The 16,869-nt window shown below is 41.5% G+C and overlaps 1 protein-coding gene across 6 annotated transcripts; it reads right to left on the bottom strand.

Annotated features, from left to right (window-relative positions):
* Positions 1 to 1,590: 1,590 nt before the first annotated feature.
* On the bottom strand, positions 1,591 to 16,772 carry zgc:113263 (uncharacterized protein LOC503753 homolog). Of its 6 annotated transcripts, XM_048267897.1 has the most exons (24): positions 16,553 to 16,771; positions 16,298 to 16,469; positions 15,532 to 15,734; positions 15,314 to 15,418; positions 15,130 to 15,225; positions 14,131 to 14,241; positions 13,676 to 13,799; positions 13,035 to 13,569; positions 12,483 to 12,541; positions 12,116 to 12,371; positions 11,745 to 11,950; positions 11,171 to 11,396; positions 10,392 to 10,567; positions 9,417 to 9,666; positions 8,963 to 9,090; positions 7,725 to 7,986; positions 7,502 to 7,611; positions 7,021 to 7,255; positions 6,569 to 6,708; positions 6,164 to 6,413; positions 5,878 to 6,002; positions 5,410 to 5,695; positions 4,314 to 4,474; positions 1,591 to 4,079 (listed from the first exon to the last, which is right to left on the bottom strand). In XM_048267897.1, exons 2-24 carry the CDS (start codon positions 16,332 to 16,334, stop codon positions 3,847 to 3,849), a joined length of 4,314 nt encoding a protein of 1,437 aa, XP_048123854.1. In that variant the 5' UTR covers positions 16,335 to 16,469; positions 16,553 to 16,771; the 3' UTR covers positions 1,591 to 3,846. The 6 variants fall into 6 exon arrangements, with proteins under 6 accessions (XP_048123854.1, XP_048123857.1, XP_048123855.1 ...); XM_048267900.1 differs by having other exon boundaries at positions 11,204 to 11,396; positions 16,298 to 16,772; XM_048267898.1 differs by having other exon boundaries at positions 8,966 to 9,090; positions 16,298 to 16,772.
* Positions 16,773 to 16,869: the final 97 nt, after the last annotated feature.

Raw genomic sequence — 16,869 nt, forward strand, 5'->3', positions numbered from 1 at the left:
GGATATACAATTTGAATTAATGTTGCTGATTAAATTATTGGCTACAAACTCATTTTGATGCCACACTGACATAGGAAGAACCTGGAAGGCCTGGCATAGACCTCTGAAGGTCTTTGCCCAAATATGGAGATTCGGTATCTTACAATTTCTCCATATAGGAAAATACCATGGGGATTATCACACCTGTTAAACGGGACGACGAAGAAGTCTGGAATGCAGACGTTTTGCACTACACACTTTTGTCCTCCGCCTTTGAGTGGGTACTGTGATCTTCAGCACATTTAGATGGCAAACTTTGATTTTTGTTACCCCAGAGCTATAACTTGCAGTGCAATTTGCCATAGGTAGTTAGCTTCAATTAACACCTGGATCTCCTTATATTGGCAAAGAGGGCAGCTTTAAGTCCTTTTTGTAGATGAACTTCAGACTCAACTTAAACACACCAAAGAGGAAATCTTAAAAATATACTTCATGTGTCACTATCATACACATGTCTGATGCAACTAAATATTCACTGACCTGAAATAATTTGTTGAAAAAATGTAAATGAAAAAGTTTAATGCTAAAAGAATGCAAAATGTTTTCATGGTACAACTGGGTGACACTAACATGAGTTCAGCAAAGCAATAGCAACGCATACTGTAAAAAAAAAGTGTTTGCTGACAAGTATAAATCAGAAGTATGTATATAACATGCATCATGGCCTGATGAACATGTATTTCAAAAAGGTAACATTGCACTGGATTACAATCTTTGTCATTATTTTAACAGAAAACTGCACATATTCTTCCATGAAGATGATTGCAATATCCATCCATCCAGTTATTGATTCTATGTACATTTTGAATCCAAACACAATCCAGCTGCATACTTCTTATCTGGTCCATCGTCAGGCTGATCCTTATCCTAAAATCTAGAGTACATATCACAAATGAGATATTTTTATTGACATGTCCAGTCATATATGCTGCACTTATCCAAAAAGTGAACAGAAAGAATTTAAACTAATTTAAACATTAAATGAATATCTTTATTTGACATTAAATGAATATCTTTATTTGATATATTGGCCGTGAGGGAAATTTGGTCTCTGCATTTATCCCAATCCATGAATTAGTGAAACACACTCAGCACACACTAATCCCGGTTGCCTGCTACAACAGCGGCGCTCGGGGAGCAGTGAGGGGTTAGGTGCCTTGCTCAAGGGCACTTTAGCCGTGCCTACTGGTCAGGGTTCAAACCGGCAACCCTCCGGTTACAAGTCCAAAGCGCTAACAAGTAGGCCACGGCTGCCCAATATTCTTTATCTTCTACTGTCCTTATTGCTTAGTTGTTTTTTTTTTTTATATACTTTTATTACTTTTTCTGCTGTTAGTAAATGTTGTGTGTGATGTCTGTATGCTACTGAGACCTTGAATTTCCCCTTGGGGATCAATAAGGTATCTATCTACTCTATCTATCTATCTATCTATCTATCTATCTATCTAAGCTCTCTCTGCTATGGTAGAAAAGAGTGTTGAACACGACCAACAGCAGAACATCTTGTGTTCTATTAATTGACACTATCATTTCCTGTTTTTATTTAGAGGTCTGTTGCAAAATGTCAGATATGCACAGCCAGGCCAGCTAGTGCAGAATTCTGGAGAATTTCTACTACCAGCACAGTCCTGTGTCACCAGTAGAGCATAAACCCCAAACCGCTGGGCCTTGGGAGGGGGTCATCTGTATCCTTTGACCGCCCCTGGTAGCAGGCCTATGCACAGCTATCACGGCTAGCATTACAATAATTTTATGAAAACTTAATATGCATATTTTTGTCTTCTAGTTTGGCCCATGCCGTGCTAATGAAAGACCCTGTTTGGAGCTGTGACTCATGTTCATAAGAGCTGAATCTGATACAATCTGCACGTTTCTACTTGTTTTCAGTTTGTGCACTCAAATCTACAAACCATCACTCACTCACTAAAATTAGATTAGTCTTCAACACCATTAAAGCAAGACAGTAGCACTGCAAAGTGAGAACTTGACTTTGTCTTCCCTTCTTGATGTAAATGTCAAAGATGCTTAGCGCAGATATGATATAAGAAGATATTATGTGTATTGCTGCATATTTTGTCTCTATGTTTGGTGCTTTTTGATCATGCTCAAAACACACACGCACATACACACACATACACACACACACACAGACGACACACCACCATCATCAACATCTACATCAGAGACTTTTCAAAATACTAAAGCTATATACAAGTGTTAAATCTAACAATGACTAATAGTCACAAAGCACAACCAGGACAATAATTTGAAGTATTTGTTTTCTGAATGCAGTCTGTGTACTGCCCTCCTCTCCAGGAAAGGAAACCGAGGATGCTCACAAACGACATGTGACTGCGGTTGTGCTCAGTTACCATATCACAGTTCTATACACCACATTATTGTTGATCATATCTATTAAAAAGTAAGTAATATGAAAATATGTCTTTTAAGCTGGTAGCCTCTGCTGAGATTTTTTTCAAGACTTTTGAACTGATGGCTTGGAAGTAAGGCTTATGATATAGTTTGTAAGGCAAATGACTTTGCAGCAGCTGCTTAAATACATTACTATTGTGCCACCCTAAGGCTGCAAACAATGCATCAAATTTCACCTAATTTTACAAATCGTGTACTGCTATGTCTTGGCAGTTTTGAGTGCCAGTGACCACAGAAAGAAAACGCTACAGCTCTTCCCTTGAGTAAATAAAGTCTAAAAAACATTAAAAATGACCCCTGTACGCTTAGCAATACAATTCCATGAATTCCATTATTGTTTTACTCGCATATAGATGTCCCAGTTTATTTTGTTCTCCCATAAAATAATAGATCAACAAGGGCTTGTATATATACACATACAGGCATGTGCGTACAGGACTAACAGGAATTTAATGTCAGTATAAAACTGACAAAGAAAGTTCTTTGACAGATGTACATTTTTTAAAGAACAGAAATACATTCATGTGTCACAACTCCTTTCAAGAGTTTGGGAAATAAATATATATATATCAATAGTCTAAAACAAAATCAAGGCAGGAGATGTTACAAGGCATGAATCCAGAACAGAAAGCGGAGAGCTCTTGTGGTAACATCATCTTCATCAACATGTATTCTTGGCTCCAAAGACACAAAGACACAGAACATTCTTATCCACACACAAACTAGACTAATAGACTGAACTATGGGGGTCATTTCTGCCTCATAGACAGTACAGCCCTTCACATCTACCTCACTAACGTCACAGAATGTGTAAGACACAACAACAATAATTTCACAAGGACATGTTGGTGTAAGAATGTGGTAATACTGTTAATAGGGCTTCAGTGCTATCAGAAGTCTAAGGAACTCTGGGTAAATTCCAGGCACTCTGGTTGAAGTTCAGACTTATCACCCCAAACAAGTTCCATTTTCTCTTTACCATTGAAGTATGGTTTAACAAACTAAGTCTCTACTGAGCTCTATATATCAGGGAGAATTGGGTGATACTGTAATTTCCTGTATTAGCCACATTGTGTATAAACTGCAGGACACGATTTTATGTGATCAATGTGTAAACCTCCATTAATAGTCAGGAAATTACAGTAAGCGGATTAGAATTAAATTTAGACTCCCTACAGCTTACATAGAGCTATTCTACCGCATGTTGTGCATCTAGAGGTATATTGGATGAACTAAATACAGGGGATCAGCCATTACCTTATCATGGCAAGTCTGTCACGAGACACCATCATTTTCAATCTTGTTAAACTTACTACTATGTTAAGTTGCTACAGTTTAGGTTGTCCAGCTATGACTGGGGTAGGTGGTAATGTTTCATTGTAATTTGTAGCTGTTTGCTCGGATCTCTCTCACACTCCTCCTCAGTGGTCTCAGGCTCGCGTGGTCCTGCTGCTGACTTTCCCCCTCGTCCTGCTGCGTCTGGTCTGTAGTCTGGAGTGAGAGGCTTCTGACCTCCTCGGGGGCTCCACCTCGGCCAGTGGTGTCACGCGGAGTCGTGGCTTCACTGGTGGTCTGTGGATAGTCGGGTCTGGTTGCTTCTGCTGAGTCTGGAGAAGGAAGAACAACCAAGTCTAAAAACCCTGGAAAGACGCGGACGTAATTCTGTGTGGTTATACAGCAGAACATATGTTAAAGACGTTCACTTTTTGTAAGGTAATAAAAAAATATGATTTAGTATTGGACTGAGATATAACAGTGCTTATGGATACCAGTATAATATAGGCCTCCGCTAACATACACTGCATACAATACACAATACTGAAGGACTGTGGGCTGAATACCTTTCTGTGTGCTCGTGTTCCCCAGGGCAAGCCCAACATCTGCCCCATCCACAGCCATGAGCCGAGTGTCACTGGACATGTGATCTGCTGTTGAAAGCTCACAACCAAATATCCTTGCCAGCTGATCATAGAATTTACACTCAATCCGTTCTCCTCCACGCCTGTGTCGTGCAAGAAAAATAATAATAATTTGAATGCTGTGACTGGTGATTTATGAAACACACATTAATTAGATTTTTTGTCAATTTATTGGTAGTTTGTTTTATATATATTCTGAGGGCCTTTTTGCCTTTACTCAGGAAGGACAGGGAGGAGTCGAATGGGAGAGAGAGATGCGGAGGGATTAAGAAAAGGCCGCGAGTGAGCAAATCAACTTGATATTAGCCTATTATTATGTGTTACCATAGCATCACTTGAACTAGCAGCCATCTCTCGCTGTTATAGTAGGCTGCGCTTGCGTGTGTGTGAGGAGAAAAGACGCACAGCCACAGGTTAGGGGAGGAGGCGCTAGAAGCATGCCTTGTGCACACGTATGTTACTTCAAAAGAACACGGTCATTCTCAAAAGTATCGATACTAATAAAATTAGGCATTGTGACATTTTTAATTTCAGGGTATTGCGATACTTTTGTAGTATCGGTGCACCGTGCAACACTAGTTGCAGCACAGCCCCCCATGTATTGGTGGCTTTGACAATAACACAAAAATGTATCTGTTTCAACATGGATAAAAAGTTGAGCCATCATGAATACTCACAGTGAATGTGAATAATCAGACATGGAAAAAATTAAATACAAGGGTGGTGGTGCTGTGGTGCAACTGGCTACACCACAGCGGCCATACCAAAATCGGGCCCAGGTGCCCATGTGGGTCCTGGGTTCGAGTCCGGCCCGGGTCATTTCCTGATCCCACCCCCATCTCTATCCCCCACTTACTTCCTGACCATCTCTTCACTCTCCTATAAAATAAAGGCAAAAAGTCCCCAAAAATATACTTAGAAAAGTAGACTTACAAAGTACTTTTAAAAGTACTTTACTTAAAAATATACTTACAAAAAATACAAGTTGCAAAGTAGCACAACTAAATAGAACACATACTCTATTATACCAGTTCCATCTCCCCACCTGAGGATCTCGCTGCTCTGTCGGTAGCTGGCCTTCAGCCTCTTCACCCTGGACTGGCACTGCTCGGCCGTCCGTGCGTAGCCCCTCTCGGCCATGGCGTGTGAGATCTGGGCGAAGATGTGCTTGTTCTTCACACAGCCCCTCAGACTGCTCTGGACGGCATCGCTCCCCCAGATGTCGATCAGCACCTGGGTCTCGCTGTCCATCCATGGCAGCTTCGGGCCCTCGGGGGTTCGAAGGGCAGTAGGGGCCGGCGACTCTGAGGGCAGGTGGCAGACGGGGTTAAAGTTAGCCTCTGAAACTACATCGAGAGGTCAAGGTCTATACAAAAGTCTTTTCACTGAACAAGTCATTTTCTCGCGAAAGGAATATAACATGACTGTTGTGACCCTTTCATTTGCTTTCCTCTTTCCTTTTGTCCATTTGTGGGCTATATTTCACCTGGATCTGAATCTGTTATGGACTCCAGCTCTCCTGTCATATCCAGTGGCTCCTCAGGTAAACTATTCATGGAGATCTCCTTAAGGAATATCTGCTCCAGTTGTTCATAGAACTTACAATCCTCCCTGTATATAATACACACACACACACACACACACGATGATAAATTCTTCTTTCCAAATATTTTAAAGTAGTTATGTAAGCTAGAGACACATTATGTATGGATATCAACCATTCTTAGTACCAAACTGATCCCACAATTCTGCCCAAACTGCAACTCACTCACTTCTCGTGGTAGAACCTGGCCTTGAGCCGCTTCACTCGTGTCTGGCACTGCTCCGCCGTCCTTATGAAGCCCTGTCCCACCAGCCTCTTGGAGATGTGCTTGAAGATGTGCTTGTTCTTGAGGCAGCCCCGCAGGTTGTACTGGATGCGGTCCTCGCCCCAGATAGCCAACAGGGCCTTGGTCTCGCGGTCTGACCAGGGCATCTTGCGGCTGGACTCTGCCACAGCTCTCCTGGCTGCTCGCTGGGATTCTGACAGGGAATGGGATTGCATTGGATGCAATGGGGCTATGAATTAATCTATGAGGTAACACTGTTCATAAGTTCATAAATAAAGCTTATTATGGCTTGAATCTCCACAATCATCAGATGTTGTTGCTGTGTTTAGAGGTGATAAGGTGCATTACCCGTTTCCTGATCAGAATCTGCTGTGGTTTCCATAGATGCATCAAAGCTTAAATCTCCCGCGTCATTTGAGAAACTTAAATGACTCAGAATTGGCTCCAAGAACCTGTAGTATCTGAAGAGCACTGGTTTTCCACCATGTCTGAAAACGTCCAAGAGGAGATTTTGAACAGTTAAATGGAGGCATACTGTATAAATACACATCCACACATCTATAAACACAAAGAGATGCATAAATACACATATCACATACATGCACTTAGGCAGGCACACAGTATTCATACACTCATCTAAGGTGATGAGAGACATGGTCTGTTTCAAAGGGTACACAAACCTTAGCAGAAACATATCACGAATAAATAAAGAACATTAACTCAGTGCCCCACCTGAAGCAATATTAACACTAACTATCTAAATTTCAGTGAGAGTTTGGGTTGAGGTCAAAAAGACTTACATCATGCTGTTGCGACAGCGACGGTAGGTCTTACGCAGCTTGGTCACTCTCTTGTGACACTGCTCAGCACTTTTTGGGAATCCCATGGCGGCCATCTTCTCTGATATCTCAGCAAATATGTGGCCGTTTCGGATGCAGCCCCGCAAGCTCTGCTGGACATCCTTGTTGCCCCAGATTTCGATGAGGGCCAAAGTCTCCGGCTCTGACCAGGGAGTGAATCTGATGCTGTCACTTCCTGCCCAAGAAGAGCATGAGTGGTCAACTGGACTGGACACAAGGCTTAAAGCAAGGAACATTTCTGTGCCTGAACTATTTAGCTTAACTTAAAATGTACTTAGGACTTGCAAAATACAAAATTCTAAATTTTGAAATCTTCAATTGGCCCGGCCCAAGCCTAAATTCAGGCACCGTGGCTCAGAACATTAAGCCCTTTTTATGTCATCAACTTTGCAAATGCCACTGAGAAATGTTAGAGCCATACCTGTTTCTTGATCATCCTTTTCATCAAAGACATCTATGGAGAGTGCCTCATACCCAAGAACTTGTTCGAGCTGATCATAGAATTTGTATCCCACTTTGTCTCTCCCACATCTGAGTTCAGAATAACAGACATATTCTTGGCATTAAGATGGAAACCTCTGATGTTTCAAAATCAGATGAGTCTCACACTGAGTCATGTCTGATGGTAAACATAGATTACTCACTTCTTCCTTTCATAACACTGACGGAAATTTTGCCGCAGTGTCTTCACTTTCCAGCGGCACTGCTCTGGCGTCTTGGAGTACCCCAGGTCATGCATCTTTTGAGATATGTCCGAAAACACATGGCCATTGTGCACCACGCCCTTCAGGCCCCTCTGGACTTCGTCCTGGGCCCAGATGTCAATAAGCGCCAGAGTCTCCTGGTCAGACCAGGAGCCTGATGCGGATCGGTCAGGGGGCATGTGGCTGCCAGGCGTGTGTGAATCTGTAGGAGCAAACTAATAGAGCTCATTAAGAAGTACAATGTTATGGGCTGTTTGTGAATTTATCTCTGAAAGTGTTGAAGGGAGGTAGCCTAGAAATCTAGACGCACCCTAGCGGGCTAGTCTAGCAACTCTCCGTTGGCTTGCGAGCTCAAAAAATTAAACTTCTATCAGGCCAATCAAATCGTGTATAGAGTCGTTAGGCGGGCTTAACATAATGATTGATGGCAGAGTTGCAACGGTTTGGCTTGAGTTCCCTGCTACTTGAAAACAAAGAAGATGGATGTTGCTGTTGTCCAACAGTGTGACACGAGTTAAGCTTGTTTTAAGATGGCAAAAGTTTGAACTAGCCAACTAGCTCTGCTGGTGGGAAAACGCATGGGACTCAGCGCTGTCCTATTGCGTGTAGAGGGAATTTAAAAGACAACCGATTATCCCGCACCTCGGACTGAGCACTGCGAACGGTGAGTGCCCAGACCCTACATTTTATTAACGTGGCTCTGGCTCGTCAGGCTGGGCTGTTTGTGAATTTATCTCTGAAGGTGTTGAAGGGAGGATGAAAGGAGGATGAAGTACAGTAGTCTGGGTGATATGTGCAAGATTTCAGGTGAAATGATCACTTAATCATAAAGGCATGAACCTTATAACAATAATAATAAAAAAAAATATTTGTATAGCACTTTTCATACACAGAATGCAGCCTTGGTACACTTGTACAGTTTGACACACATTTTCAGACATGGAGACATCTCAAAAACACCTTGTGAAAAAAAAAAAAAAATAACAAAATACATAATTATGGCGGCCATTTTACTTCCCACCATAATTATGTTTTTTTTTCACATAACACCTGGAGTGGACTATAATGATCATTTTTATTTATTTTTATTTTGACAGGGGTGCCCATTTATGTTATGACAGAAATGTGTAAGCAGTGAGTGGTTTCATAAATATAACACTAATATGATGGAAACTCACCACCTTTCTCTGAGTGGGTGTCACTGACGAAGTCCTGCACTGTTGCCTTTTTTGAGGAGGGATACTTGTTCAAGATCTCTTCCATCAAATCATAGAACTTAAACTCCACATGTTCAGCCTCTGATGAACTAAACACACAAAGAGGAAGATAACAGATGATACTCTTTTGTAGCATTTTTGACAACCCTGGATTCCCCATATAGATGCTCACATTAAATGATCAGACTACACTTCACTTCTTTTTGGTGGCTTTTCATAACAATCTATACTGTTTAATAGGGATAATGCATTGCCTTTTTTCTTTTCAAAAACGTAACTACCGGTGTGTTAACTAAAATTGTAATTCAAAAAATACATGATATTTTCTGTGAACATTTCCAGAAGTTTTCAGCATCGAAGCTTTAAGAAGTCCTTCTACAACAACAGTAGGCTATGCAACTTGTGTTCAACTTACCTCATGCTTTCTCGACACTGCCGGTAACTAAGCTTCAGCCGTTTAATGCGCGTGTGGCACTGCTCCGAGGTGCGCGAGTAGCCATGGGCGTTGAGCCGCTCCGAGATGTCCGAGTAGATGTGGCCGTTGTGGGGGCAGCGCTGCAGGTTCCTCTGCACCTTCTCGTCCCCCCACAGCTCCAGCAGGATGAGCGTCTCGCTGTCCGACCACGGAACCTTCTTGCGCTCGTCTGTGGTGTTGACCGCCACCTCTGAGGGGTCGGAAAATTGCAAGAGAGTCAAGTCAAATTAAGTTTATTTATACAGCGCATTTGGACCATTCGATGTGCTTTACATAAACAAAAGCAAAGCATAATAATAAATAAAAGATAAAAGGGCAACTGTTCTATAATTGTAAAAATAATAGTATGTAATATAATTAAAAAATAATTAAAAAGGAAACAGAAGACACAAAGTAGAATAATTAAAAGACAGATTCAGAATTTGTAACTCAGTGATAACAGGAAGTGCATTTCATCAGAGACATCATCACTGAGTGAATGTGTCACACATGAATGAAATTGTAATTGTTCATCACTTTGACCTGTGCTTCAAGAATGGCAGTTGCTTACAACTGTGTTACAACTAGGGAAGGTTTCTAGAAAGACATATGATAGATAGATAGCCCTTACAGACAGAGTGACACACTCTTTTATTACAATTTTATTATTGTTTTCAACAGAATACTATCTCTGTATCTGGTGGTGGTGGTGTTGGTGTTGTTGTTGGTTGTTGTTCCCGGTTCCCGGTTGGTGGAATGCACTACCAGTTCCTACCAGAACAGGGGTGTCCCTCTCTATCTTCAAAAACATCCCGAAAACCCATCTTTTCTGAGAGTGCCTTCTCTTAGCACTACTAAAAGCTGAACATGCTCCATCAAAAGCAATGTTTCAAACTAATTAATTATGATCATGCTTTGATAGGACATTGCACTAACCAATCTCTTGGTAGGAGTAGACAGGAAAGTCATTATCGGTGTCTCCGGAGCCTTTGGCCTCTACGTCTGTGTCCTGATCGTCACCGAGCGCCTCCACATACGAGGGTAGTTCATTAACTAGCAGTCTCTCCAGTTGATCATAGAATTTGCATTCAACTCTCTCTTTTCCAGCAGTACTGAAAGAGAACATACCATAACCACAACCAACCCAGTTTATCCACCTCTGAAATGTCAGAAATAGAGTTTATCTACTTCTTATTAGAGTTTATCCACCTCTCAAAAAAAGTTCATTCACCAATTATAACTTTTAACATTCAAAAATCATACTGTCTCATCCACATTTACAATATGTACACTTATCAACACTCTAGGAACCATTTAATACCACTGGTATTGTAATAAACATTGGACAATAACCTGCACCATCTTCATGTTCCGAAAGCCTTTTTAAAAAAATCTGATACCGCATGGTGCAGTCCACCTTACCGTGATCACAGAATTCAATAGAGATAGGTAGATAGATACTTTATTGATCCCCAAGGGGAAATTCAAGAATTCATAGTTTACCCACCTCTTATTTTACCACTACACCCCTGACCATAACAGAGTTGTCTTCATTGTTCTGAATACGAAGATTCTGAATAAAATGTTTCATGTATTTTAGACGTTTACTGAATTCCCTCATTCAATTAAAATTAGTTGGGTTTGTTAATGCATAATTTATACATACATGGAGCACATGTGATAAGAAAAGAATACATATGCTTTTAGTTACTCACTGGTTGTTTTCATAGCACTGTCGGAAACTTAACTTGAGCCTCTTCACTCTTGACTGGCACTGCTCGGCCGTTCTGATATATCCAAAGGGGGACATTTTCTTGGATATCATGGAGAAAATGTGTCCATTGCGATGAATGCCCCTCAAATCCCTCTGTGTGCGATCTTCTCCCCAGATGGTAATCAGAGTCTGGGTTTCATGGTCAGTCCATGGAATATTTTTTGTACCTATGACAAAGACAAGTTGCATTCATTGGCACAAACCAGTATTGTTGAAAACAGCTCTGGTTTAAAATAAATCTAGACATTTTGTTTACGTATACAACAACAGCATAGAAACTTTATGCTGTGTTAACAGCATTGAAACTTTATGCTGTGTCATAATGTTAATTTAAGAGTTCAAGATGAATCTATTTGTCCATTGGAAAATTGATCTTTGACATACAGGCTGCCACATAACAATATTCAATCTGCTCTGCGTCATGCCTGACAAAGGCCACTAGCTAATTCTAAAATTACTGTGAAGCATGGTGTCTTGGGGCTCATTGCTTCATATTATAACAATAAGAGTTGTACCTTCCAAACCACTGTGACCAAGGAACTTCAAATCCTTGTCTTCTTCGTGTGCCTCTCTAGTTAGCTGATCCTCTGGTGGTTGGTCTTCAACTATGATCTCTTGAACGTCATATGTGACCTCAGACGTTGAGGAGGATCCCTCAGTCACCAAAATCCTCTCTAGCTGGTCGTAAAATTTACACTCCAACCTGTCTCCACCTTTGATGCTGTTTTTCAAAGAGCAAATCGCTACTCTATTAGCATACGCATGTCACTCAGACTATGAATATGTCTATATAAATATCATGTTGTGACATTTTATTAACGTTAAACAAACAATGTCTATCTACTTAAACCTTAAAAAATCAGTTCATATTTAGTGCAATACTCACTTGTTTTCATAGCACTGTTTGAAACTCATTTTTAGCCGCTTGATTCTGGTATGGCATTGTTCTGCAGTTCTCAAATATCCACGCTCCAACATCTTCTTGGAGATCACATTGAAGATATGTCTGTTGTGAACACAGTCCTTCAGGCTTTGCTGGATGCTGTCTTTCCCCCAAATGTCAATCAAGTTGAGGGTTTCTTGATCAGACCATGGGACTTTGGAGACATCATTTGTAGGGTGCTGGGGCACATCCTGAAGATCTGCAAACCATGCAAACCACTCTAAACATTTCTCAATAACACATTTCTCAAGGTCACACTAATGTGCGCACAGCTGTATCTTATTATATTATCCTAGTTGTGTTTTCATACCTGTGTACCCTCCCCAGGAGTAGATGAATGAACATTCTGCATTGGGTTCTTCACAATCCCTGTGGAACAGTAGAAGATGATTACAGATAGACGGCATCAGAACACATCTCATTCACTCCGACTTAGTGGTATTAATTAATTATTATTGATGCAAGGTTTATCTTGATGCAGAGATGCATTACATTTACATTACATTTAGTAATTTAGCAGACGGCCTGAGGCTTTAATACAAAGCGACTTACAGAAAAGGGAAACGATCAAGGTACAGTGTGAAGGACATCCTAGAGCTGCAAGTACTTCTTGCATAGAATCTAGAAAGTTCTAGGAGTTCAGTTCTAGTTCTACAGTTCTAGAAGGGGGCTAGTCAAGTGGTAAGTGCTAGAAGTGCTAGATGCAGAGATGCACTGGAAGAGACTGTACACACATTGACAAACACCTACACGTCAAGGACAAAAAAACACTCCACAACATCCCCACCATCACTTAGGATGACAAGGCAGGCGTATGCAGTGGCGAACTAAACATAAGGACAGTTTTATGTCCCCCCCTGACCTTAATTGTGGAGACTCGGCTGGGCGTTTAAGGAGCATGTCAGAACTGTCAGACATTTTCCTCTTCTCTGCAAACTTATGACCGTTCAAAGTCCTCTTCAGGTTTGCTTTGGCCACAGTGCTTTCCTCTGATGTGTGCTGTCCACATACGCTGATGCCCGCCATGGAGCGCTTCAGTGAGAGGTCCAAGAGAGCCGGGCTCAGAGGGGGTGGGGGTTGACCACATGAGGTCATCGGTATCCACGTTTCACACTCCCCACTTTCAGAGGTGTCTCCTTCGTCGCTGTCCCCCAGCCATTTGGGACCACATTCATCTGTCCCCTCTGCTATCTCAGGCCCCTTTACCTTCTCTCTGTCGTCTTTGGAGAGGTCTACTGGGTAGTCCAGGAAGTCTTCCTTGTTCTGGCCCTCCACCCCAGACATGGAATCTGACGCATCAACAGAGTCAGGCTGCTCTGTGGCAATCACCACTCGCACCAGAGGTGGGAGGGACAAGGAGGACAGGATGTAGTCATCACCAGTCGATGGAAGTGAATCTACAACACAAGGTGTTGGTCATTTAAACATCACATCATGCTCATGCATGTTGGTAGAAAAACCTCAGTAACGATGCAAGAGAGTGCTGGGATGGGATTAGAATACCCATGAAATGCAGATGACCACGGTTCCTGTGGTGTTCCAGAAGGGTCTTGGTTTGGTTTGCGAGTGGGGCTGACAGCAAACACTCTTCCAAGCTAGAGGGGTTGCTGCTAAGCCAAGACACCATCTGAGAAACAGCAAAAATTACTTCATACTGTAATGTTACGTAACAGGAAAAAACGACAGCAAAACCAAGAATGGTAATGTTTACACTGACTGATGATTTTCATGGTATTTACAATACAATCATTACTACACAAACCAGACAGGCTGCAGTCTTGTATCATACCACAACATTTATGGTTGCATAAAGTGCATAAACAATAACACCAAAAGAACAAGATACTAATAGAATACCTGAATACATCCAACACAACACGTTGATGTTAGTTCTTCAATTTAAAATTAAATTCAATAGAATATGTTTTCTCTCACATACAGACAATTAGGAGCAGTACCTGTGTAAGATCTGGCACTGGTAAGAGCCGCTCCAATCTGGACAGGAAATCCAACATAAGCCTCTGTAATGATTTGTCATATTTATAGCCATATTCCACTGGGAAGATATTCTAAATCGGGATAAAGGAAAGGGAAAGAAATAATCAGCAAAAGGACTCCATGTGATTTTATTATTGTTTTCAACAGAATTTTATCCCTGTATCTGGTGGTGGTGTTGTTGTTGTTGGTTGTTGTTCCCGGTTCCCGGTTGGTGGAATGCGCTACCAGTTCCTACCAGAACAGGGGTGTCCCTCTCTATCTTCAAAAACATCCTGAAAACCCAACTTTTCTGAGAGTGCCTTCTCTTAGCACTACTAACAGCTAGACATGCTCCATCTAGCTCTTACCACTACCAGTACCCTCTTCCCTATTCTTCTGACTATCCATCTTCTCCCTCCCTTGACTTCGCTTGAACTGTTCTATTCTATATGAGTAGTACTTATTGCTGCACTAGCAATATCATGTGCCTTACCTTGCCTTGCCAGTTCGAACCCCGACCAGTAGGAACGGCTGAAGTGCCCTTGAGCAAGGCACCTAACCCCCTGCACCTAACCCCTCATTGCTCCCCGAGCACCGCTGTTGCAGGCAGCTCACTGCATCGGGATTAGTGTGTGCTTCACCTCACTGTGTGTTCACTGTGTGCTGAGTGTGTTTCACTAATTCACGGATTGGGATAAATGCAGAGACCAAATTTCCCTCACGGGATCAAAAGAGTATATATACTTATACTTAAATATGACTAAACGTAAATGTAAATGTCTAGTGGTTTGTGTAGAGATCTGCGCTTCCTAATCAGAAGATTGTATGAGTTTGATCCTAGCAAGTGACACAATTGTGCACCTGAGGAAGGCGTGTAATCCCGAATTTCTCCAGGGGCACTGTCCTCTTAATTAGTTCCAAAGAAGTCGCTCTGGATGACAACTTCAGCTAAATGATAAGTATTGTAATATGAATCTCACTTGAAAAAAGTGCTCCCTCTCTGCAGGGTCTTTCAACAGGGTCTGGACAAGCAACAGAAAATTGGTCTCAGACTCTTCTACTTCCTCATCACAAGCCTGCAAACATGAAGTGTGGTATCAGGTTCAAATTAAAGTGCATGATTAACGTTTTGTTGTATTAATGCTACGTTTGTGTTGCTCATACCTCACTGTTCATGACATTAACAGGTGGGGCACGAATGCGATCTAGATGGGGCTGAAGGGTTTTCAGATCAGCTGGGTTTTCTCCACGACACAGCTCCAAAATTAGCTGAGATGGCAGACATAACCACATACATTTCAAATGTGCAACACACATTGTGAACTATGGCTGTATGGAGTGAGTAATGTGCATTTTACAGTAAAACACCTCGTCTGGCTTACCCTGGCTCTCAAGCCCAAAATCAACTGTGCCCTTTGACGATAGCTCAGCAGGTCTGGAAGACTCTCTGTAACTGTGGTAACAAACTCCTCTAGCATCCCATAATGTTCCACATGCCTTTGCTGTGTCACTTGCCACATGGCAGCTGCAAGTAACCTTAGTGGGGGGACCATGAGGCGCAGCAATGGCAAGGGGAGAAGATGGTCTGCACAGAAGGAGAAAAGCACAGTAAATGTTAAGAATATTTGCCTGCTACATTTCAGTCAATGAAATGCAAAGCCTACTTGTGGGTTACACTTGCTCTTGTTATGCAAGTTTATGAAGGCTACTTTATTCTATTTTCTATCTTATTCTATTTGTATAGCCCTCATTTAACTTAAAAAACATAATATTATAATTTATAATATAATCTAGCTTCAAACAGACTAGACAAAGAAAGGTTAGGTCTATTTGAATCATGAATTTTTAGGCCCCTGGAGACCATCTCGGTAGATTTGTAGGCTAATGAGGTTGGGCTGACTGTCAAGCGATTGACACGTCAGTTTCTCCATATCTCCTTCCACAAAACGAATTCTGATCGTAACCTGTATTATACACTAATTGACTACTGCACACTCAGAATTGCTGTTCAATAGGCTAATTAATTGGGAGCTCACCGCCGGCATTACGTTCGAACGGTGTTAGCACCTGGCTACAAGCTGCAGTGAATTTTACAGAGTATGCTAGGTTCCTGTACATGCTTTAAAAATGCATGGATAGGATACGCACCCGCGCTGGTCATGCTGGCTAGACATCGTATTTCCATTTTCAGAAAGTTCGAACAGCTTTATAGGTCCAAGAAAACTGTTCATGGGTATTGCATTTCCACAAAGACTAGACTATAGCTTTCTTTAAATAATAATCTGGGCAATTGTGGTCCATTGTTATCAGAGGGGATAGCCTATGAGCAGTTGAAAAATAACTATCAGCATTACAATATTAATTTTCATGATTTCATCAATGTTTCTCTAATGTAAATATCACCTTCCTGGAAGCCTGCTCAAAATCCAGTCTAATCCGCTTCGGTCTGGTTCAGAGTCCTAATGAAGACTTCTCCCTCTGGTGGTGCGACCACATTAATCTGGTTTTGCTAGACCACCACACAAACGAAACTTGATTGTTGTTTCCAGATTACCATTCTTTAAATGCACAAAATATTTTCAGCACATGTTACATTTACTTAATATATACTTTTTTGTTAATTTATGCGTGCGATATCAAATAAAGTATGTACATGACCAGGTAAGCACCTGTCAAATCGTGACAATAAATACATGACTTTTATTATGATACACGTTCGC

The sequence above is a fragment of the Alosa alosa genome, chromosome 17 (assembly GCF_017589495.1).
Source record: "Alosa alosa isolate M-15738 ecotype Scorff River chromosome 17, AALO_Geno_1.1, whole genome shotgun sequence".
In the NCBI taxonomy this organism is placed as follows: Eukaryota; Metazoa; Chordata; class Actinopteri; order Clupeiformes; family Clupeidae; genus Alosa; species Alosa alosa.